The 24,259-nt window shown below is 46.0% G+C and overlaps 1 protein-coding gene across 2 annotated transcripts in view; it reads left to right on the plus strand.

Moving 5' to 3' along the window:
* PAPPA (pappalysin 1) overlaps positions 1-24,259 on the plus strand; it is a 365,133-nt gene that overhangs the window by 264,986 nt on the left and 75,888 nt on the right. For both annotated transcript variants that reach the window (XM_057405883.1, XM_057405882.1), the window contains exons 8-9: positions 10,308-10,436; positions 12,019-12,110. In XM_057405883.1, the coding sequence (XP_057261866.1) occupies positions 10,308-10,436; positions 12,019-12,110 (221 nt within the window). The remainder of the gene's footprint in view (positions 1-10,307; positions 10,437-12,018; positions 12,111-24,259) is intronic.

Here is a 24,259-nt window from a genome sequence, read left to right on the forward strand (position 1 = left end):
TGTTTCTGCTTGGCCCAGGGAATTTCCCATGATGAAAAACCAGAAAAATACGGGATGATTGCTTGTCCCTCGCCTTCCCTTCCAACAGTGGGAAACTGGTCATAGGCTCATTTGACACCAGCAGAGGTGAAGTGCTGGTAGGAGGAGAGTCATCCACTCAGCACCATCTTCTCTGCGAACTTTCCCTTGAGGCTTGCGTGGCAATGGGGATGACTGCTTCTGCTCCCTGTGCCAGAGCATGTTCCCCTGCTCTACTCCAAGGGCTGGGAAGAGGAACCCTGCTTCTTTTCCACCTGCTCTTCTTCCATCTTTCCTTCACATACCTTGTGCTGCTAAATAGCAGCTAGCAGTTGTTGTTATTGACGGTGGTCAGTAGTGGCTGGGAATTTTACAGGGGGAATACTCCAGGTGCCTTCTTTCAGAATTAAATGTTAAAGGCTAGCAGTGCTGCTGCTCTCATGGGTTATACACCTCCACTTCCCTGATGTGCCTTGACAGCTGGAAGCCACATTCTGATGGCTTTCCTTCTTTCTTGCTTTCTTCATTAAAGGTGCCAGGTTATCTCTGCAAGAGAATAAAACCTGCTTCCTGACCCCACACACTGAACAGATAGAGCAATTCTTTCCCTCACCACCCTCTGCCAAATTGCCTTAACCCCGCCCTGGAGAAGAGAAAGAACAATTTGTCTGTCTGTGCCCATTCAGTAGGCAGCTTTTCTGCTCAGCCTGTGCAGAGATGCCATTTGGTGCCAGCTGTAGTGATAGATTTGTGATCCCTCGCTGTTGCGGTTCCTTATGTAATGCTGTAACTATAGCTGGCACTCGACACAGTCTGTAGCTCCTGTTCTGGCTCGGCTGCACATGATGCAAGAAGAAGGTAGTAAGGGCGGGTTTGTATCTTTATGGCTTTGTGAGCCTGAGACAGGGCAGCCCATTTTCAGCCTGGGTGTAGCTTTGAAGGCTGGGATTGCTCTGAACAACCCCCAGCTGCCTCTCAATGAAATGACTCGGGAGCATGGGAAGAGCCAGGAAAGAGGGACTGCCCCATTTGGGGAATGACACTTGGCTTCGGCTCTGCCAGCTCTGCTCCAGACAGGGACTCCCTTGGGACTGCTGCTGCATTGGATTCATTTCTCCAGTGCACCTCTTGGGCAATACACAGAGAGATCACACCCATAGACTACAGCTCAGCCGCATGCAAGTGTCCCTGAAAAGTGAATATTTACAGCTCTCCTATTATTAACCAAATAGATACTATTAGAAGTTGATATATTTAATCACTCCCAGCCAGGGTGGAGTTTGAACTCACGACCTAGAAGGAGTAACAGAGTTTTCAGCTGCAGGGGAAAAGATAGAAGGTCAAACAGGACTTTTCCTGCCGGGCAAAATAATTTATTGCAGGTGAAACAGTCTCAGCTATGTGGTAAATTAGGCTGTGCATTATCTCATGGATAATAATTTCTCTCTGATGTTTTGCCTTCTTGCGTGCATCTTTATTTTTGGGCTCTAAATGAGATGAGAAGCCCCAGAAATCTCCCAGGAATAACAAATGCATTTTCTTTGCTTGATTGAGGAAAGAAATATTGGACAGACATGTGTTATGCAACAACTTAAAAATAACTCTCTTGTAAGACTTGGAGTGAGCCTCAAATACCACAGGAGCAGCAGAAATGTGTTACCTACCTTTTTATCAGCAGTGGCAGCCAGCACAGCTTTTTTCAGCTACTTTTACTAAACTATTGGCCTGATCATTTCCTGGGCATTGTCTTTTTATATCTTTTCCTAGGAAACATATTCCAAGCCTCTGTTAAATTTGCTCAAACAGGCAAGGAGCTGAAAACAATGCTGCAGGAAGACTGAAATACCTGTGCTGTCCTTAATACCTTGTTTGGGTACAGCAACAGAAGGCAGAAGCCTTTTAGGTATATCATTGCATCACATGCAGTATGCTGAGCCCTTTGTGTGATTGTTTCACCAAACTTGATCGCAGTATTTCTGGCCAGGATCTTCTTAAATGTATTGGTGGCATTGAGCATCCATGCTGATGCCCTGATTCCAGCATCTTCCTGGAGCTTATTGTGATAGGAGGGGAAAGGTGGAAATAAAGCTCAAATTGTACCCCAGGGAGGGTGCCTGGAATTGGATACCCCAAATGATCAGCCACTACTACAATTACTGGCCCGGAGAGCTCAGTGCAGCGAACCAGATCATTTACTCGCAGTGGTACAGGGTTTTACAAAATGTAAGACCAGTTGCAGATGTAATGACAATAGAGGAAATTAGCTCATGATGGGATTTTAGCAAGAGGCTAGTGGAAATATATTCAGTAATGTTCAGTTATTAAACCATTAAAGATCCCACCGGAGATCAGCGAGTAGGATTTCTCATAATCTGAAGTGGCTTAAGGCAAAATACAGAGCCCCTAAGGAGGGAAATGACAAAATGGTCCTTTGGAATAGTCACCTCACCTCTTTGCCCATCTCTGTGGGCTCTGCTGTGTGGCATGTATGATGGCACATACGTTTCTCACACATACGTGTAACCGTACAGGTCCTTCCCTCCAAGGAGCAGCTCCTCAGGATGCCTCATTCCCCATGCCATCACCCTCCATAGTGGAGTTCTGGCAAGGAGGGATGGTGGAGGTGAAACCAGAGAAAACTGCAAACATCTGTGTTCGCTTGGGGCCCAACCTAAGCCCTACTGAAAATGCACATAATAACTTCCACTGGCTGCAGGAGCCTTTGGATCAGGCACTGCGAGCGTCTGCTCCCATGACTCTGTTTACCATTTTGGTGGGATTACATGGAAACGGGAAGGGTTTAAGCTCTGAAAATCAGGTCTTGGCTCAGGCGCATTGAAGGGAAATCCTAGAGGTCAGGTCTAGATTCAGAGCTGAAGAGCGTTATTCTGCCAAGCTGATGACATTGAGCAGAACCTTCTGCCCATGGGGAGAGCTGAACATGATGAATGGTGGAGGGTAACAACCAAAGTGCTCCCAGCCCCAGTGATGAACAGTCAACATCCAGATGCTGAGAGGTGGCTGTTGGGGTCCCAGCCCCCGTGTAGGGTGTGCATCAGGCACTTCTCCCGCAGCATGGATTGAACCAGCATCGATGCCTGCATGGATGCTGCTGCTGCTGTTCCTTCATGGAGGAACTACAGCATGCCTGGGATGTTGTTAACGGTGTGAGTAATCAGACAGTGCTCACCGAGAGGCACGATGCAACAGGCAAAGGTTCACCGGTGACGATGATGGCCTTTAAAGCAATTAACCTGTCCTAACCTGCCTGTCAGTCGCAGTACCGTTTCCTCCCTGGCATACCAGTATGCCAAAGCACCATCCTCATGGGGTGGATACTGGCAGCGTTCCCTTAAAATCAATAGAGAAATGCTGGCTTTTACTGGTTGGAAATCAGCCTTTCTGCATTTCCCTCCTCAGCCAAAACATAACACGCTTCCCTCTGTGGCGGCTGCATCTAAGGCTCATGTTGAGAAGCACTCCCATCTCAGCTTAGGGTTGATCGCAGCGGCGAAGTAGCAAACACAACAGATTTCCCCCCCCTTCTCTGCTTCTAATAGCAACCAGGTGCTCTGACACTTAACCTGTGTGCTGCCGTGAAATTGCCTGTCTAGTACAGACACCCACGTGAGGCCCTGGGCCTCAAGGATTTACTTTATCCAGGGATTTTTAACCCAGTCTCGTTTAGATCCTGCGTTTTTATCATCCACCTTAAAAACTGGTAATTGTTGTTGCTTAAACATTAAAGTACAAAACTGTCTCTTGACATTTAATTTATTTTCTTTAGAGAGAAAAAAACCCAAGAAATATCTTTAAGGTCTTAGCTGCAAACTTTGGTTTTTATTAAATGTGCTACTGTGTCTTAAATTGGTACCAGGGCAAATACTTGGATGATTATATCAAATGCTGGAGTTAATCAGTTGCATATATACCTAGATGTTTGCTGCTTTAAAAGCTTACGGTTATGGCACAAAGGACACGAGAGCAGTCTGTCTGAAAGCCAAATGTTCAAAACCAAATGTGTGTAAGGTCCTAAACAGGACCTGGGTTTCAGAGCAGAGGGCTCCAGGCAGGCATGTGGTCCTGTGCTATGGCATCTTGTGCAGGCAGGGAGCTGGTCTGAGCAGCAAATACACACATTTGCAACTCAGAGGAACAGGCGAGCAGCTGAGTTCTAGTGGTTTAAACCTGGAGTGTTTTGCTGAGGTCTCTAAAGTTACATGAGGTTTATACCAGCCAAGCGAGAGCAGAGCTGTAGACTAATTGCCTGTTTTGATTTTGTGGTGGTTATGAAAGTTGGTGGTGACTGGTTCGTAGTATGTCATGGAGCAAGGCGTATTTTCCTTTTTCTAATAGACTGGATCCCCAAACCTTTGACTTCAATTTCAAATATGTGGAGTCTCCATGGTATTGTGTGAGTGGGTAAGGTGGTTGGTTTAGGTGTTAGCAGAAATGCAGTCAGAAGGAAAAGTTGAGTTTGGGCATTATCTTGAAGCCACTGCTTTAAATGGTGAGCCTCTGGGCTTCAGAAAGCCCAAACACCTGATGGCACAAAGCATACCCAACCAAGTGTTCAGCTGAGATTATCTATTCAGGTCATTGGTGGCTCCAATGCTCCTCCTTGGAAATACCCAGTTCAGGTTTAAGCTGGGTTTGGGAGCAGAAATCCACTGTACAGTCCCCACTCTCCCTTCCAGCCCATGAGAGCTCATTTAGTACTTCACCGACCTGATTCTGATTTGCTTGTAACCAAATACATCATAAAAGAGAAGAGAGCAAACCCACCACCCCGGGTGGGACCTATCTCATCGTGGCTAGAGAGAAAAGCCTCTGCAAGGCTGCTTGCTTGGTATTTATGTTTTCTGAGTCAGCTTGGAGTCTGGGACAGAGGCAGGAGGCTGGTTTTGAGGCCTTTGCACCTGCCATGGTGCTGGGTTTATCCAAACAGCCAGAGATTGGACTGCAGCTGGAAAAACAGCCCATCACATGAGGCTGGGATTTTGATGTCCTTTTGTTTACAGCATCCTGCCCCTCCTCTCTCCTGAGTGCAGAGCTGGGCAGGAATTCTCTTCATTATCTTCTGCCATGCTTCTCATGCCATTTTTATTAAAAGAAGGAGAAGCAAGGCAAAGGGGGGGTGTGCAAGAGGAGATGAAGGAAGAAACCCAGCATACTTGTACAGTCAGTGGCAGCACTGGAAAACGGATGGCAGTTGGGAAGCAGATCTATTTGGGTTGTCCCAAAGCAGCCTCATCCCCTGGGTTACTCTTCATCAATTGCTTTTGGAGCACCTGAGGATGGGTGAGCCTGCAAACACCATGGTGGCATTGCTGAGAGGTAAACCCCAGTGCAGTTGAATGACCCAGTCCCTAAGTAACAGAGTTAGATTCTCTGATGTGGAAGCATTGAGAGCCACTTTGGTGCCCAGGACTGGGAGTCTCTAAACACGTCTGTTTCACTGACTTAGTGAATATTTGGGGTAGTTCAGGACCTCTGCAAATGGTGTTGGGTGTTTTGGTCACTGTGAGCAGCACATGAGGATGGACTGGACAGCTCCAGGCTGCACAGGAGGGGACAAGAGATGATGAGACCTTCAGTGTGTGGTTGTATTCAGATCATCCTGAGCAGCTGATCCAAAGCATTGCAACAAGTGAAGATGTGGGGTTTATGCTGCCAGCAGATTTCCTGTTTTGCTCCACGTGGTTTCCTTGCTGGAGAAGAAGAGCAAAGGTGACAGTGTTAGAAGGAAGCGAGGACATTGCTGACAGATCGGGCTTATTCTGGGCTGCGGAGAGCTGTCCAGGAAACATCTTTTGGCTCAAGAGTTTGGTGACTATTTAAGATCAAAGAAAGATGGTTTCTTCATGAGGACACTGAGGTGTGGAATTTGCTTGTTTTAACATCATGCTGCCTGTGACAGCCATAGTTTAATAGGCGATGCCTAAGATCATGTCATCTTCTCCTTAAATAACAGGATTGCTTTCTGACTGTTCATGTTTTCCTGGGGCAGAAACTGGGATCAGCCTTAAGGATATTTTCAATTTTGTTGGAAACAAGTCTTTGCTGTATAAAACCCCTCACTGCTATCTGTAGTAAGAAAAACATGTATATGCTATTGTAGTAGGGAGAGAGGCGTGGGATGTTTGCTTTCCCTTGGTGCTTCCACTGCATCTCAACTGTGCTGTGTCCTCAGATGCTGAAGCTCTGTAGTGAGCACAGAGCAGATGTGGTTGACGGTCTGCTGGCACTCGAGGGCATGTGTGTTGCTTCTGTAAACTCAATGATCCTTTAAACCCACCTCGGTCTGAATAGAAAACAACTTCCCAGAGGTATAATTCTTCCCATAAGTTTTACAGGAACACCCAAACTGAAAGCAGAGATCCCTTGCCCGGGGGACTCTGCAAGATGAACTCAGCTTCCCCAGGAAAACCAGGAAAAGAATTAGAGAGTTTTATATATCTGACCCTGGATCTGCCACTTGCTACAGCAGACAGGGAAGTTGCCCCCTTGGTGTTTCACATGGCACATCCTAATTCCCCCTCTACACAGAGGACTTGAGTCATTGCTTTTTAATAAGACTGCCGCCCCACGGCGGAAGCTGCTGCCATCAATGCAGCTTACTCAGTTCTCAGAAAGGTCCTTAAAAGACCATAGATATAAATTTAAAAGAGTGTTTGTTCACATCCTTAATGTTAAAGATGTTCTTCTCTCTCACTTCCTTAAGAAGCATCGTGTGAAGCCACAGTGCATCCGACCTGCCTGACAGCAGAGGGGAAAGAACAGGTTATTGCTGTTAGTGTGCCCTCAGCTCCAAGAAAAGGCAGGAAAGAAAATAAATGGTCCAAAATCCCACTTTTATCATCACTTAGAGCACAGCCGGACTTGCTGACATCTCCAGATACAGTCTGTAATATCTACCTCGGTGCCCTATAACTGTATAGGAAAGAATAAATTCTTTTGTGTTTTTTTTCCACCCCTTCATTCCTGCATTCCTTCCTCCCTCCCTCACTATGGTACTGGATTACTGCCCGAAGTATTGCATGTATCATCCCTTTAGCAGCTATATTTTTCCGAAATGTGGGTACTGTGAAGGAATGCTAAAGCTCTCTGTGTCTGCCGATATGTTTAACAGTTCAGGAGGACAGAAGTATCTCAGGTTCCAGTTGTTGGGATGTGAAATGCCACATCCAGCTCAGTCAGCTTTTTGCCACTAGTTGCATCAGGCCAGGGTGAGCTGGTAACGTGGTGGCTTGAGTTTTTAGTGTCTAAGGTGGCTTTCTGGTGCTCCAGTCCAGGCCCATCTCCAGCTATGTGAAGGGCACATGTCCCATCTCCTCCGGGCATGGATGGTGCTGTCCTGGGTGTGACAGCCTGGGGCTGCTCTGCCATCCCCAGCATGGGGAACATTGTGAAGCTCCAGGTAGCTCTGACTGGGCTGTCTGAAAGGGGAACCGGGATGAGGATGGGGAGGACTGGCCCTGTGGACTGGAGATCTGGCTCACAGTCCTGCCATTGCTTTACAGGGACTGTATGTCTCCAGGCATTTGTCTTCCCTTTCTCTGTATTTTACCCAAGACAAGGATATTCCATTCATAGCTCATGGGGTATTGTGAGCATAAATAACTTAACAGCTATTTCATACACAGACTGTGTAGAAGTAAGGGAAGCCAAGCTGTACAAATACCTAAATGTATGTGTAAGGAGTCAGATATTGTGTTCACCTTCTTTTTTGGAGAAGAAATTGCCTTTTCCTTGTGTGTCTAAACTGTCAGTATCTTTTGCCTGTCATGACATACCCATTTCCATTTCTGAGCAGCAGGCTGCAGTTGGAAATCTCGCCTCCCCAGCATATGGCAGGTGACAGGATTAGCCCAAAGCCCAGAGCTGCACAGCCAGCAGTCACCCCTCGGTGTCCACAGGGTCCTCTCCCCATATGAAGTTTTTCCTTCACAACCCATACAATTAAACGGACCAGAGTTCTCCCCACCTAATAACTTTCATTTCCAGTTTTCTGTCTTATTCACCCACATACACATTCATCTCCAGTCACCTAATAATTCATAAACACCATATGCTCTCCCGTGCTTTATTTAGTACTATGTCTTCTTCCATTATGTTCTGCCAACTTCCCGCCCTGTACATAAACAAATGTGAACTTTTCCTGTTTTCCATTTGCTTACATGTACACACAGGCATACACAAACACTCCCACAGACTGCAGCACACTCGCAGAGGCACACTCTGCTGCGAGCTCAGTTCCTGCCCATCACCTGTGGGTATCGCTGGAAATCACGCCAAAAATCAGGATCCGAACACAACTGTTTTGCCCTCACACGTGTCATCACAGCACATCGGAAAGCAGCAGGGATTGATTGATTTTGTAGCTGCCCGAGCTGTTCCTTTGTTAACAGCCTTTTCTAAGAATTGAACCTTTTTGTGGTTAGCAGATTCCCCAGTGACAAAATCCGTGTTTCTGCAAGGAGATTTGTTCATCTTAAATATTCCAACCCTAACCGTTCTATGATTTTATGAATGGTTTTGAGAAAGAACTTGAGAAATAACTCTTGAATAATCAAAGCTTGCCTGTGCTTTGATTTTGTGAGGTTACAGCAGAAATTTGCAATCTTCAGAAGTGGATGTGAAAGGGAGTGAAATCTCAGTATTGTACATCAGTGGGTGTTCAGCCGCTTAAGTTACTTCCTATAATGTTATATTTATTTTTTGTCTAAACCAGTTGTTTTAAACAGGTCCCAAGGGCAGAAGTTTGACATTTTTCACTTCGAATAGACACTCTTAACCAATATCTGGGTAGAAGTCTCCCCAGTCTGTGGGTGAATTAAGATGCTGTTTGTGCTATGTGAACTCTCCAATTTAGCTAATAGGAGCCGCAGACTAATGCTGACATGAATCAGGTGGAGCAGCAATGAGAAAGCCAGTTCTGGTTTTATTCCACTGCGTTTCTCTCCCCACTTCACTACCATGTGTGGTAACACAGAATCAAATCCCAGTGCTGTTCATGTGCAGTTCATTCAATGACAGTTACTTTGCAGGCGTAGTATCCATGAGGAATGGCTCTGTTGTGAAATATCACGTGCGATATGGGACTTTAAGTCATGCTTGTTAATTTAATGAATGTTGTAAGGAGATCCTTATTTCCCAGACTTGAAGGTTTCAGTAACTACAGTCCATTGATACCTACTTCAGTGGCTTTGTGGCTGGGTGTAGTAGATACATCTCTTCGTAGCACACACTTCATTAATATGTGCTTTTTGACCAAGTTCCTGCGACAAAAAGACTTGTATATTGCTGTCAGTAATTGGGGCAATATGAGCGTGGTAAGTGGAGGACTGGCGTGGGTTGGGAAAGAGCTGGGTTGTGTTATGGGCTCTGCAATTAGCCTGATTGATGACTCTGAGCAAATCATTTTGCCTTCACCACTCCATAGCTTTACAAATCGGCACAATGGGGATGATGGTAATGAGTTTCTTTGTGGAACGTTTTGAGTTCTGATAATGTAAAAGGCATTGTAAAAGGGCTAAACATTTATATTAGGCTTATATTATTTCTGTATTGCACATATAAAAATGATTCCTCATTTACAGATGCACAGGATTTAAGTAATTATGGCTTTGCATAAATATGTAACAGTTTGCTAATTCTTTCTGTGAATATTTCAATGTTAATCCCAGGATCCAGTGCTGTGGTGTGCATCCTATTTTTCGCACTCTCCTAGAGGGGAAGAAAGTTGTTTAACTCTATTGTTTCAATACCTGCATGCAAAGTGGATATCTTACTTATCACTGAAACATCCCCAGTCCAATTCTGACTTCAATCAATAGGCAACTTCCCACTGGCTCCATCTGCAGCTGGATTGAGCTCAGGGCTGTTCAGGAAGTAATCAGTGTTCATGGGGTATTTTAAGTTCCTTAACTAAACTATGCAGACTTGCAGGTAAGGCTGTCCCTGACGTGGAGAGGTGGGAGCAGAAATATCCAAGGCTAAACACATTGAAGCTCAGGGCTGGTTTCTCAAATGCTGTTACTGTTTCCCACTGTGTGTGGTGAGGATTGATGCACTGCCATGTTATCAGTGCAGCACCATCTCTATAGTGGGTACAGATGTAAGCAGCAACACCCAACCCAAAATTAACCCTAGGAACATTCTGAGGACCTGACTGAAACTAAAACTTGCTTCTTTTGGCAGCCACCCCCCATTTCAGTACCTCCCTCCCTGCCCTTTTCTACCGCCTTTGTTGTCCCGATCACTTAGTGTTTCCTTCTGTCCTGCAGGGAGCTGAGCGATAGCACCACGTACACGTACCAGGTCATCATTGTTTCCGGGAGGGAGGAGAGCGAGCCTTCCCCGGAGCTTGTCTATATCTCTGGAAGTGGATACTGTGGAGACGGGATTATCCAAATGTAAGTCTGGACCGAGCAAACAGATAAATCCGGGCACATCTACTGAGCCAGAATCTGAGACTAGAAAGGAATTGACAACCTCTGATGTCTCCTCAGTTGAGGCCAGCTCTCATCTGTACATAATGACTCATGTGCCTGGTGATTACCAGGATGATGACACTTAATTGGAACTTAGGCCCTGCTATCCTGGCACCAGGAGATACAGACAGAGATACAGATAATGGAGTCCAGACAGCAGGATCGATATGGACATAACACTATATGCTGTTTATGCTGTTTGTTCGTGTATCTCTATCTTTATACATGCATATGACATTTCCTATGCAGAGCTGAAGTAAGCACTGGAAAAATTCACATGGCCTTTGATGCTGTCCTCACCCGTGGAGTCCCACGTGTCTGGCAGCTGGTGGACAGGGTAAAACCCTGCCCTGTGTTGGTCCAGGTTCCTGGTGCAACCTCTTGTTTGAGCACCGGAGCTAGGATGCATTTGGAGGTGATAGATTTGGCCTCTGAGGGAGAGTGCTGAGAATTTCATGTTGTAAACCAGCTCCTCCCTCTCACCGCTGCCAGTCCCCAGACCACTGAAAACGTAAAAGAAAATCATTCACAGCTATGTTAGGGTTTTTTCTTTTGCTGTGTTGGCCCTGAAGGCACCTGCTTCAAAGCTTCCTGGCATTAGGTAATTCAATTGTTTAAACTATGGAAGTAACAACAAGCAAGTGCTCAATCCAGCCATTGCTTTAAATAATGCCGATCAGCAATCACGTAGTACCACTCTGTCAGATGATATACCTAGCAGCAAGTATTTGCAGGATGAGGCCCAACAGGTAGGGAAATCAAAGGGAATAACCAAACGACATATGAATCCAGGGCAGTCTTGGAGAGAGAGGTGGAGAAAGACAGATTAATTTTGCTTTCCATAACTTTTCTCCTACTGTTATGTTTGCACATTCCTCAAGCATCACTTGTGGCTTTGCAGCAAGTGTCGAACAATAGCTGAGCTGCCTCAGGAGCGAGCAGGAACCAGACTGTGTCACAGCTTGGTTGGTTGTGGCCCCACTTACAGCTGTGGCAGCCCCTTTCTCATCTGGTTCACACTCATCTCCCTGCATGCTGCTGCAACCGTGCGGGCTGGCGTGAAGCAGGATCCCATTCCCAACACCACCTCCTCTCCACCTGGAATAGCCTGGCACCAGGCTTTATGCCTTGTTATTCCCATGCTGGGGTCACAGTCTGGCCCTTCCAGATTTAATACAAAGAGTTTCAGAGATTCCTGCTCTCTTTTTTTCCCCACCTGCTGAGTTGCAGCCACACCAGCTATGAAGGAAGTTGCTCATATCCTCATCAGAGAGCAGCAAGTGGTATCCACATGTGTAGGAGAGAAGTGGCCAGGCAAGCCTGTGAACCAGGAATGATGGAAGTCAGGGCTGGAGGAGGAAGGGAGAGGCATTTCAAGGGTCAGCACACAAAGTGCTGTACTAGATTGGAGGGCTTTGGGGTTCTGCAGAGGGGTTGCAGTGATTGTTGGGATGATGCCATTTGCCACCTGACTCATTTTTGTATGTGTATGCCCTGCCTGCAGAGACTTGGGGGAAGAATGTGATGACATGAACAAGATCAACGGTGATGGCTGCTCCCTGTTCTGCCTGCAGGAGTTGTCCTTTAATTGCATTGGTAAGTCTGCTCACGGTGGGCACCAACTCTACGTAGAGTGCAAGGGGAAAAATATCAACAGCATTTTCAGCATTTCCAGCTGAAGAGTTGTCATGGAAGAGAGAAAAAAAGGTGGAATTTGTAGGTTTGAAAGGCGAACATATCTTCCCAGCTTCTGGTCATTTTGATGGGAAATTGGTTCTGCTGGCTTTGAAACAGCCTAGGACTTAGGGCTAAGTCAGCCATTGTGGGACTGATCCAAAGCCCATTGAAGTCAGTGGGTGGTTTTCCACTGCCTTCAATAGGCTTTAGATCTGGCTATGTGAGAAGACATGAACTGATTTTTTTCCTGGTAAACAGGAGGAGGAGTGAAAGGGGAAGGGACTGAGACCAGAAGCAAGTCCGGCTGAGGTCACACCTCCTTTGAGTTGCAAATCAATATCTGAGGATCAAAGGTCTAGCTAATCCCCTTTTTCAGAGGTGAAAACTACTTAATCAGATTTCATTTGCAAGCCTGGTTTGCTCTGATTAGCAAAACCAGTAAGGACAATGGCCGGAAGATGCTGGAGCTATCGGGGATAGCAGGGCTGCAGTTGCGAGCTTTACATATTCATTAAACTCTCTAGGAATGCTGGAGGCAGAGAAGGGAAATGGAGACCAATTTGCACTGCACCTTCTGTGGGGTGTCCCTATGTTGTGGGATTCCATTTCCCAACCAGGGCTCAGTGAGGGCTAGGGAAGGATGAAATGTGCAAGCCTTCTGCAGCCAAAGCAAGTGTTTATAAATGGTCATCTTCTTCTCAAGAAGTTCTATGATATTCCTTTCCTGGTCTCACCAAGCAAATACTCGGTCCCATCTAGTGATCATTCAGCTCAGGGCATCAGTCCTAAGCAGATAATACAATGTTGGCAAGACTGAAATTTGCTCTTTTTGGCAATCTGATGATTACCTCTTGTGCCTGGAGCAACGTAGAGGGGACCTCACAGGCACCATGTTTCCCTTGGGTGGTAAGCTGGGGACGGCTTGTCTCGTCATAATGGCTGCAGTTTTACTTCAGCATCCCACACTGTGAGACTTGAGGCCTAATTTGGTGATGTTCTTATTTACATATTTACATATGTAAATAGCTCTTTTGAAATCTGAGCATATTTATGGTGCAGGCTAATTGTGACTATTGGTGGTCTTGAAGTTAGGTTTGTGTTTCAAGTCACTTGCTGCATTAGAGCCTCAAGCACTGAAAGAGATTAGTCATAATATTTTGAAAGTGAGATAAACACTTATGCAAATGTTTTGGGTTCTCCAAAAGTCAGGCAGAGTGCGAGGTTCCAGCAAGGGGTCGGGTTGGAGCTGTGTGGTTGCATCTGTATCACCCTGCTCAAGAGCAGGTCTGGGTCTGTACTTTGACCACATCCCAGCGTTACATTAGGACATGACCCAGATCCTCCCCTTTGTATACTGGTTCTTAAGGAAACTTATTTGTGTGGGCTGGGCAGGAGCTGCATCATGCTCCAAAGGATCGATGGACAGGAGTAAGAGTGGGGTGTCCCAGGCTTTGGACCACACAGCATTGTCCTGCTAGGTGAGTGCGGGAGCCTGCTCTGTACCTGTGTACATGTTCATCTCCAGCACCAGCAACAGGGCTGGTTCAGAATGTGATAAAAACCTGTCTGACAGCAATACAGTTAGAACATGAAGCAATGAAAACATACACACAGCTATTTCTGTGCCATTACAGAGGAAGTGATGTTCAGATTTGCTTGTGTTGGAAAGGGGAATTCCAGAGGTAAAATGCTGTTTGTTTGTCATGGCCTTTGGAAGGTTGTGGGTTTGCACAGGTCCTGGATTACAAAAGGGAATGAAATCAACCTGCTTTGTGATATACAAAATATGAGGACACAGGTGAAGCAGGGTACCTGAATCACTGGAAAGCTGCGTGGATACACACCTTACAGAGGTTTTGTTGGGTGGCTTTACAGCTGTGGTGGAGAGACTGCTGTGGCAGTGATGGTGTGTGTGCATAAGGGTAGACCAGATGCTGCTGTTTTGGGGTAACCACTGCCTTCATCAAGTCCCTAAGAAAGGTTCAGAGGAGGTAATAACTGTGAAACGGGTCCTGTTGGTATCTGTGGGTGCTGGACCACCATGAATTAGGATATCAAGAGCTAAAGATAAATGACTGGCTCATCTTTCAGACAAATGAACAGCGCTGACTTGTATTCTGTTTTAACATGCCAAGCATTCAAATCTCACCAGAAAACATAAAGGTGTTGAGGAAGAGAATGGCTGTGCATAGTGCATGATAAACACTAACCAGAAAGTGCAAACCTTCAGCATTCTCCACAATAGAATAGTATAAGACTGGATCTTCTGCCTTCAGCCAAACAAAAGTCTTCTTTGAATCTGGTGAGGGGTTTTCTTGGGATGCTTGAGTCCCTGTTTGAGAAGCACAGAAAAATAAGGGTAATTCATTTCCATATTTACAAGGCAAACACATGTTATAATCCTGTAGGACAAGAAGTAATTATTCCAGACAGTGTTATTTTTGCAGTGATGTTCTTATTGTATTATGTAGCTCTTTAGAGCCCGGGGAATCACTCCCCTTCACCGAAGAATGCCGTTAGCCTCAAACACATGTTCAGAGGCTTTGCTGAACTGGGGGCCTCAGGGTTTGATCTTGCAAACGTTTCCTTCCAGGCATGTTTCTGAACTACCACAAGGCATTCTTTAGACTTTGGCAACTCGAACCACAGCGGTGAATGCGGTGCTTGTCACAGATTGTCTGCAGGATTGGGTCCCACGTGGCTGAGAATAATCACTAAACATTTTGTTTGCAAAAGCAGGGTTGAAGGGGCATCACCACGGAAAGATTCATAGCAGGAGGTTTGATAGCCAAGCCCAAGTGAGCTTCTTCCTTCCAAAGCAGAGACCAAGCAAGTCACCTCATTTGGTAGAAGAGAGATACAACAGAGCCCTCAAACACCATCAAGCTTTAGCTTTAGAGCCATGACTCACAGAATAATTAAGGTTTGAAGGAGTCCCTGGAGTTCTCTGGTCCAAGGAGGATCAATCTTAAAGTTAGATCCAGCTTCAATTTGGAGCATGTTGCTCAGGGTCATGTTCCGCTGTGCTCAAGGTATCTCCAAGGATGGAGGCAGCCTGTTTGCAGGTGTCCCTTTGCCTCTCCTGCTCCCTTTGCCTTTTAGGCTCATGAGGCTTATGGGGTTTTTTAATTGCCCAACTTCCCTTTGTCTGAATGGCACGAGGCTCTCAAGACACTTTGCGCTAGTGCCTGTAATAAAATTAGAGGGTTTTTTTTTCCTCTCAGTGTTGTTTTCCTTCCTCCTTTCCTCTCTAATCAGATAACAGTGGATCAATCTGCTCTGCCACGGGAGGAGGGGCGCGGGGGAAGGAGGGAGGGAGGCAGGGAAGAAAACTGTGTGGTCTTACTGTCAGGCTGTCCTGGCCTTCTCTGAGCACAAAGGCAAGTAACAGAAAACAGATAAGATGAATAGCGTTTTCTCCCTGCAACATGCTGAAGAGTGACAGCGAGATTGATTCATTAATTAATGGCAGCATCTGGCAGTACTCCTCCTTTAAGTTCTGTGGCACATTCACCCTTCCCCATCCTGAAATCCATCATCTCTACTTATTCCCCTCCTCTCCTTCGCCTAGCTCGTTTTGCACATTTTATCTCCTTCCCCGCACAGAATCGGGTCCCAGTGGAGAAGTTTCACTTGGCCTTTGGATACGTAGGAGCCAAGCGAGCTGCGGTCGTGTCCGCTGTGACCGATGCACCCCTCTCCTACCTCTTGGCTGCTTTTCTTTCACCTTGCTCTTGATTCCTCCCGGGATAACTGATTTCTGTGATTACTGCGGATCCCAGCCAAGTTCAAGCCCTGTGTAAAACAGGCCCCATTTGTAAGAGTTACGATTTGCAGTTGTGGGAACCCAGAGCTTTTTTGCACTTGATCCATTGAGAAATGGGTGTCTAACAAGCAGCTGAGCACCTTGTCCTTGGCGTGCACTCTCCCACACACCAAGGTTGTACACATGCATCTAGATATATGTGCGGACATTGAAAAAGAGCGCTGCTTTCATTTGCATTCCTTTTGTTGAGTGTGATGTGCATTATGCATTGATTTAGCTCACCAGGGCTGAAGAAAGAGAAGGATATGATAAAAAAGATGCAGAGATCAATAAAAAAGAAGGGAGGGGGAGAGAAAGTAATATGAAAAGAGATGAGTAAGGGCTGATAGACACATTGAACCACAGCTGGGAAGTTGCTGCAGAACTTCTATCTACCCTTAAGTTTGCCAGGTAATTTATGGGGTTTTCAATTGCATCTTATTGGTGTTGTTATTGCTACGCTTTATCTCCTTTGCTTATAAGGGACTCTTCCTAAAGCCTTTTTACAGCAAAACAGGGCAGCGCTTCCGCTTACTTCCACATGTGAGTGGTCCCGCTGCAGAATGCGAGTGTTTCAGGTTAGACACACATCTCCCTGCTTTGTTGGATCAGGGCCTCAGGGATGTAAAACACAAAGAAAAGGCACAGGGTAGAGGAAAAGAGAAAATAAATACACCTAGCTCTTGAGTTTACCCCCAGTTCCTGGCATCTTGAAGCATTAGACTCCGGGTCAGGGAAAAGTATGATTTTAATTTGACAATGTTCTTTAAACACCTTTTCTCTCGCTCCTGCTTGGCCTCAAGTGGTTTTTTGCTACCTTACAAATCTGGATCTGTCCTTCTCCTCCTCAGAGGCCTCTCCTTCCAGCTGTGAGCCTTACCTTTGTGGGAGCTCTATCCTTTACCTCTCCCATTATCCATAAATTAAGCATAGCACTTTCCCCTAATCTTATTGTTTGGCGGGCTGCATTGCATTCAGGGAAGCGATTAATATTCATGAGCTTGCTATCTCTGTTTGGTGCATAATCCTCTAGGGAAATTGCAGTGTTAAATGAGTGACACAAACCTAATTTTATATGTCTTTTCTTTCCTTTCTTTCTTTTTCCTTTTTTTCCCTTTCTGACAGAGGAGTAATGTGCTTAAAATAAATTGATGGATGACCATCCATATTCATTGTGGGCATGCTTTGAGAGCGTGCCTCGCTCCCATCCTCTCTCCCTCCCTTCCTCATACCCCTGCACAGGAACACGGCTTTGACTGCCGAAACCCTGGCCCCACACAGCAGCTAATGGTGATTTTGCCTTCTTTCATGAACATTAAATAGGCCTTGGCTGACCCTGCTCAGGGCTTTCAGTAGAACAACAGCATGGGAGAAACTGAGCCACCTTGCAAGAGAAACTCAGCATCTCACAGGGCATCAATAAGACTAAAGCATTGACCAAGGAGCTTGGGAAAGAGTATTGCTGTCGATTCAGAAGCTGAGGTTCTATAGCAGAATTTAATGGCAAGTAGCAATGATTTTACTGACTGGGGCCATTCAGATGATATTTGTGTGAATCAGTCAGCTTAAGGCAAATGCTTTGAAGCTGACGGTTTCCTGCAGCTCGTGGGAGTGTGGCTACATGTTCTAAAATGTCTAAGCACTCATTTGGCAAGTTAGTAATCACAACATAGTCATAAAGTCTCTCAAAGTGATTTTCAGACTGTCATCATTAATAGTGCAATGTTAGCAGGGCCAGCTGAGCCACAGAGCAGAGAGAGCAGGCATCTCAGGCAGTAAAACACAAAGGACAGATGCTTTTTTGTGGGGGAGAATGTGGGATGGAGTGGTATTTGCCTGCATTTTTCTCTAGGCCAGTGACTCCAGCCCAGTTCATTCCAGCTTTGGTTTTTAGGACACAGCTACAATGACAGCCCAACGGAAGGATTACTCCTTTGCTTGCTGTGTCCCTCATGCATTGCTCTCCATGGATCAGCGCTTCCATGGCTGGCCATGCTTCACTCCTCAGAGCATCCTCTGTGACTCAACAGCAACTTGGTGTGTTTAGAGGATGATGCTGAGCACAAGACCTTCCTTTGCAATAACATAATAACATCCAACCACACTCACAAACAAGCAGTTTGTGCTCCCTGGTGACTGGCACCACTATTTTTTTACTCCTGGGCTTCTTCCCAGCTTCCCAAGGAAGTGGGCCAGGTGTCGGGAAGGGCCACATTGGCCAGTCTTCTTGCCTTCAGAGTGGCTGCTGCCATGTGTGACAGAAGCCTCAAGATTTTCAGTCAGACAGTCTCCAAGTTTAGCTAATAAATCTGTGTAAGTCTGAGGAAACACTGAAACATTCCCAGCCTTGCTTTTCAGATTTATCCAACCACCCAGGGAAGGGAACAAGATTAAGAGTGACCAGAACGTGTACTGGAGTGCTTTTAGAGCATGCGTGGTTGGTGGAAGGCCACATTGGCTCCCTTTGGCAAGCCACAGAGCCGATAAGGTCTTACTACCACTGCCAGTGACGGGAAATATCCTTTCTCTCAAGTGACAGAGGCTCGTGTTCTTGGAGGTGAAATATCCGATTTCAGTGCCGGGCTCTGCGAGAGAGTTGTAATTGTATCTGTCTGCAGCATGCAGATCAATTGCATAATTATTGTGCCCCAACCGCTATATCATACCGAGGAGCCGGCTCACGCCAGACAAAGGACAAGCCCAGGAATGTATTTCCACGAAGCAGCTGAGTTACCAGGGAGCCGCGTTCCGCATGCTCGGTTCAGGAGATGCTCAGACACGATTGTCATGTTATGCAGGGGGAAAAAAGCCTCCTGCGAGGCCCCGGGATGTGCTGCAGTAGATTGCAACACCCGTGTTGCCTTCATTTCCAAGGTGTCTGTTTTATTTCATGGAAGGAAAACGTCACCATTTATTGATACGCAACTTTATTCGGCAAGGTCTGCCCAAGCTCTGTGTAATGGTTTTTCCTCTTCTCAAACCCGAACATCCAGGAAGGAAAATAACTCTCGAATATTTTACCGTAGCAGGAAATCTCTCTCTGTCTCTGGCTTCTTCAATATTAAAGAAGAGATTAGCAGATATCCTGGAAGCAGGCCAGGTTATTCACTCTCTTCCCACTGAAGCCAAAGGTGAAACTCCCATAGAAATAGATGGAGCAGGTTCTGCTATCACTCAGCTGCCGGGTTCTTGTGATCTGCAGTGGAATTATTTCTCCTTTTGCGATAGAAACCTCTGGATATGTTTCTTCTCATCTGTAAACTTAAACACCAGTGCTGGAGATAGAATCATAGAATCAGAGGATAGTTAGGGTTGGAAAGGACCTTACAGTTAAGTGATGTGCTGGTAAAATCCTGCTTCTGTACAAGTTGCTGACTTGAGCGAGCCTGTGATTCGTGCCTCACTGTGTCTGAAAAGAGCTGGACACCTTTGGACAGACCTCCCGGGGGTTAAAATTAAGCTTGCTCTGTTCCAAGATCTTGTTACTTTGAGACAATGCTTCTGCATTTTTGTACCCCTCTTCCCCCTCTTTTTTTTTTTGCTCTTTCGGACAAATAGTTATGTGGCGTGAGTCTTGTTAGAGTTGGAAACAGCCCCAAGTAAACAGCTGAGCTTAAAAATACTCCTTTTTTTTGTCTGGCCTTTAGAAAAAATAGTAGTTATTGCACAAAAGAAGACTATGCTGATGCCAATCACTGCGTTCCAGCTGAAAACAGGAAGCTGCCCCGAGTGTCTGTCCCCAGCACTTTGACTATGCGGCTCGGACATTCAAAGCCTCAAGGAGGATGTGCCCTGTGCTATGAATTGGATCCCTTGATCTCTTTTTTTTTCCTTTTTAATGAGGTGGAAGGCTGCCTATGACAGATAAGTGTGTATCCTGCATGTCTGCTTCCTGATCTGTACCAGAATTCATTCATTTTGCTGGGGATTTTCCAGCCTCACTTCAAACAGGTAACTGTGATGGGGAGATACCTGCTCATCCAGACCTGGGCTGGCAGGTGCCTGCAAGCACTGCCTAAACCCTCTGCCTTACCTTGTGCACCCTTTTATCTCTAAACCCTACATGAGGGGATTGTATTTCAATCCAAAATCTGCCTTTTGCACTGTGTTCAAGCAGCTGAAGAAGTAAGGAGACACGGAGTTCACACAATGCACGGGAGCCCTAAGATCTTGCAGCCCAATGCAGTAGTGAGCAGGACAAGTCTTGCTAGTCTGTCTTCCCAACAAATCCCCCTCTCTGGGTTGGTGTCTGCCATGGAGCATTCAGGGATTCCCAGATGTTGCTGATCAGGAGACTGCCTTTTCCCCAAACAAGAGCAACTTTGGTTTGGCCCCAACATTTTTGTGCCTTCAGTGAGAACGCAGTCAGGGAAAAGGAGCTCAGGCTGCTTGAATGAATATGTGTTCCCCGAGTTCAGCTCAGGATCCTTTAGCATCTGTTGTCAATCCCCAGAGGTGCTGTCTCTTGCCAGGTGCTGTGCCTGCAGACATTTTGCTGTTCTAGATTTAAGCTGGATTTCCAGGCAACTGCTTTGTAATTTTTTGAAGTCATTTTTTTCCTTGAGGACAAATCGGATTTCCTTCATGTTCCCTTCCTCCATATCTCCTTCAAATCAGATTCAACTTTGAAGTGAGAAGTCCGCGGTGTTGATGAACCAAGTCCGTGATGCAGGCCATATGTGACCACTACAGCACTGTGACCTTCAAAAGGTCTTGGGAGCTTGTAGGTCTCTATGGAAGCAAAAGTTAGCTCATGTTACCCAGGACCTGGATGCTTTTCATGTCACAGTAGTTGAGAATAGAACATAAAAGGCATTTTGCACCATGATGGAAATAAAGATGTTAGCTACTGCTTCCTAGAAAAACACCACTGCTGACACTGCCCTCCCTGGCTTTGATCCTGTAGGACTCTGCGGATTTAACTGAGCTGTCTTCACACCACTGTGGAAAGGGAAGAAGCCTGTTAGCTTTTATTTTGTGAGGGCAATCGTAGGAAGAAACAATCTGGTCGCTCTTTACTTTATGAAAATGTGAAGCCCAACATGTAACCTACCGAGCATCCAAGACCACAGTAAGAATCAGGAGTAGGAGCTGGTGCTCAGCACCTGTGGAAGGAAGAGCGTCTGCTTTTTGGCAGCCCACCTGGTGATGCACCACCTTTGGCTGTCGTAGATTGATGCCTTCATCAGTGCTCTCATGATTTAAAGAAGTCCCCCTCTTTGCTGTCACTCAGGTGTAGAGCCTCATGGGCAGGCATGACCTGCTCTTCTCACCAACGCTCCCCTCAAAGCATGACAGTGCGTGCTACAGGATGGTGTGTCAATAGTAGGACTTACTATTTCTTTCCTTTCTTTTTCTTGCCTTAAATGAAAACCAGGGTTGTAAAGCCACTTTCACCATCATTTTTCAAAGCACATAAAAGCAAGCGGGTACCTGATCTCTCAGCTCTTATGTCATCCAGCCCCATGCTGTGGTGGAGAGCAGGGTGCAGCCACTCTCCAGGACCAGCACAGCCGAAGGCCTCATGACAGTGCAGTTCAGTAAGACTTGGTTAATCATTTAGGCAGTCTCCATTTAATTCAGACATCCCAACCTCTCCATTCGGTTCCTCCCTTGGGTTTTGCAGACTCCAAGCAGACAGATTTATTGGGGTCTTAAGCATAATCAGGAACAAATTAGCCTCTGTTAGGATCACACGCTGGCCTGGATCACAGCTATTCAAAGGCTGCCTTCCCATCCATGTGAGTATGAATTAAGTCATCGGGTTGGAGTAGGTCTTGAGTATTCTTTTAACCCAAACACATGATCTTATCAGAAGCCCATTACGTTTATCATCGCATTAGGAGGGAACATTTGGAGCCAGTGCAGGAGTATGTTGCTATATAAACGTTGTGCTTGCTTCAGTGCCTGTCATGAAAAGAAGTCAGTGCTTCAGGAAGGCCAGGGAAACGCTGTCTAAATGCCTAAAATGAGGCTGTGAGTTTCTGGGGATGTGTTTGCATCAGTAGGGTGGCTGCTCTGGGGATGTGTAAAGAGAGTGTCTATGTGTTTGTGTGTCAGTGCTTCTGTCAGTGTGGGTGTGTAGCAGGGTGCTCTTGGGTGCTGGTATTTCACTGTAAGTGTATATGTGACTGTGCATATGTCAACAGGCTGAATGTTGGGTCTTTTTAATAGGGTGTGTGTTTTCCTTTCTTTTCTTTTGCTTTTTACAGAAATAAGCCTCTTTTCCTAAAATGACAAAGAAACCCTTTTAAAAAAAAAAAAATCCATGTTTTCATATGTTTGGGATTTGTTTCTGAGGATTTTTGATTGCTGACCACAGGCTTTCCAGAGCTGAATGTTTCTCAGGGATTTCTGCTGAGACTCTCACTCAAACTGGGACATAGTGCTCCAAGGCGGGCAAGCTGCTTAGCTTTTATCCTGCTGTTCTTGGGTACAGCAGAGACCTGGCCTACGCTTTGCTATTGCTCTGCAGAGAAAGGAGCAGAACAAGAAATGCATAAGGATAAGGTGAAGGGAACCAAGGCTTTGCCTCCATGGCCATCACAGTGTGAATGAGCCACACTTGTGCAGCACTGTGCCAGCACTGATAAGCCCTACAGAGAAACAAGGTATGTCGCAGGGATGTCCAAACTGTGGCTCCCAGGGCACGTATCGTTCATGACCAATTCAGGTTCACATTCCCAGCTGGGTCAATATCAGATGGGGACTAGCATGGCCCTGCTGGCATCAGTGCTGTTGGGCGATAGGCCCTGGGAAAGGCAAGGCAGTGGCTGCTGGGGCCAGCACTGCTGGGTTGCCTTAGGGCCCATCTGCACATCCACGGAGCCCCTTCCCACCGCGGAGCAATGGGACACCCCGGGGAGCCATTGTCATCTCTTCCCTGTGAAGCACTCTCCCAAGCCTCCTCCTCCCAGCCATTCGAGGTGTGTGGTATATGTTCAGTGGCTCCCAGCCATATGAAGATTTTAAGACGTGACATGTAGGGTCAAGGAGTTTGGCCACCCCATCTCAGGCGCAGGGCTGCACTCATACAGCTGAACAGCTTCCAGGTTCCTGCTGGCTCCTTTTCACCAGCTCACAGCGCTGGCCCAGCAAACACACAGCTCCCAACACTTACCCACGTACACGAGTTGTCCGCAGAGGTCATGATGAAACGAAACCATAATGATTGACTTCTCCATTCTTTCAAACTCACACTCTCAGAAGGACCTGGAATTTTTCACGGGGGACTGGGAGGACGGGAGGGGAAAAGGAGTGAAAGTCATTAAATAATTGAATTGCAATAAACTGATTTTTTCTGGCTCATGGTGGTATTTCACTGTGTAAACTAGGAGGAAAAATAAACAGGGGATTTAGTAGTTTGGAAGTAGCTCAAAATTGAGCAGCCGTTGGATTTTCTGACACCTAGCTCGAGATAGTCCAATGCTACCGGCAGGACTCTCCTTAGGGATCGCTTCCATCAGTCCAGCTAGCAGCTCTGGCTAATTTCCTACCAGGTTTTTTTTTTTCAGCAGGCTTATTTGCCAGACAAAAATACAACAGGCTGTCAGAACTGGATACCTCTGGGGACTGGCAATGATAATACAATACAAAATAGGATACCAACAGGTCAAAGGTTTCCATTTCAGAGAGTACTCTAATGACTGAAAGTCATTATTGCTATGCAGTCTGTTTGAAAAGAGTAGATGGATCTCAGTTCAGTTTTTAATGGGCCAGTGTTACAGAAACAACCTCAAAAATTTGGCATCTTTGTTGGCAGTCTCATTAGAGAAGCCACAGAATAAATGGACGAGGATAATAAAGTCTCCTGCTGCTTTTGATCCTTTCAGGTCAAATCTGAGTCATGTTGGTTGAAGCCGTGTGTGCATGTGGCAAGCTTACCCTCACACATTGTATACTGTGTCTGCTCTGTGGATAAACAGATCCCTTAGGCCCTTTGGTCACTACAACTGTGAACTTGGCAGTTTTCACCATCCCAAAATTCACAGTTGCTGCTGCTGCTGTTGTTTTTCAGATATCTTTTAGAAGCAAAAAGGGAAACGTTGCAGACCAGCCCCTCTGCTGGCGTTTTTCCATCCAAGTTGGTGGAATTACGCCAACACCCACATTGTCTCTCTATGTATTTTCTGTCTCTGCTTTCTTCTGTCTCCATCTTTTCAAATGGAGATAGATGAAAATAAGCAGAAATCCCCTTACATTAGGAAATGTCTTGGGGGAATTGCCCAATATAAAAGTTGACTATCGTTGCTTGGCTTTTTTT

Source organism: Pezoporus wallicus, unplaced genomic scaffold (genome assembly GCF_028554395.1).
Source record: "Pezoporus wallicus isolate ANWC-B61680 ecotype Strahan unplaced genomic scaffold, APGP_CSIRO_Pwel_v1 contig_4684, whole genome shotgun sequence".
Classification (NCBI taxonomy): Eukaryota; Metazoa; Chordata; class Aves; order Psittaciformes; family Psittacidae; genus Pezoporus; species Pezoporus wallicus.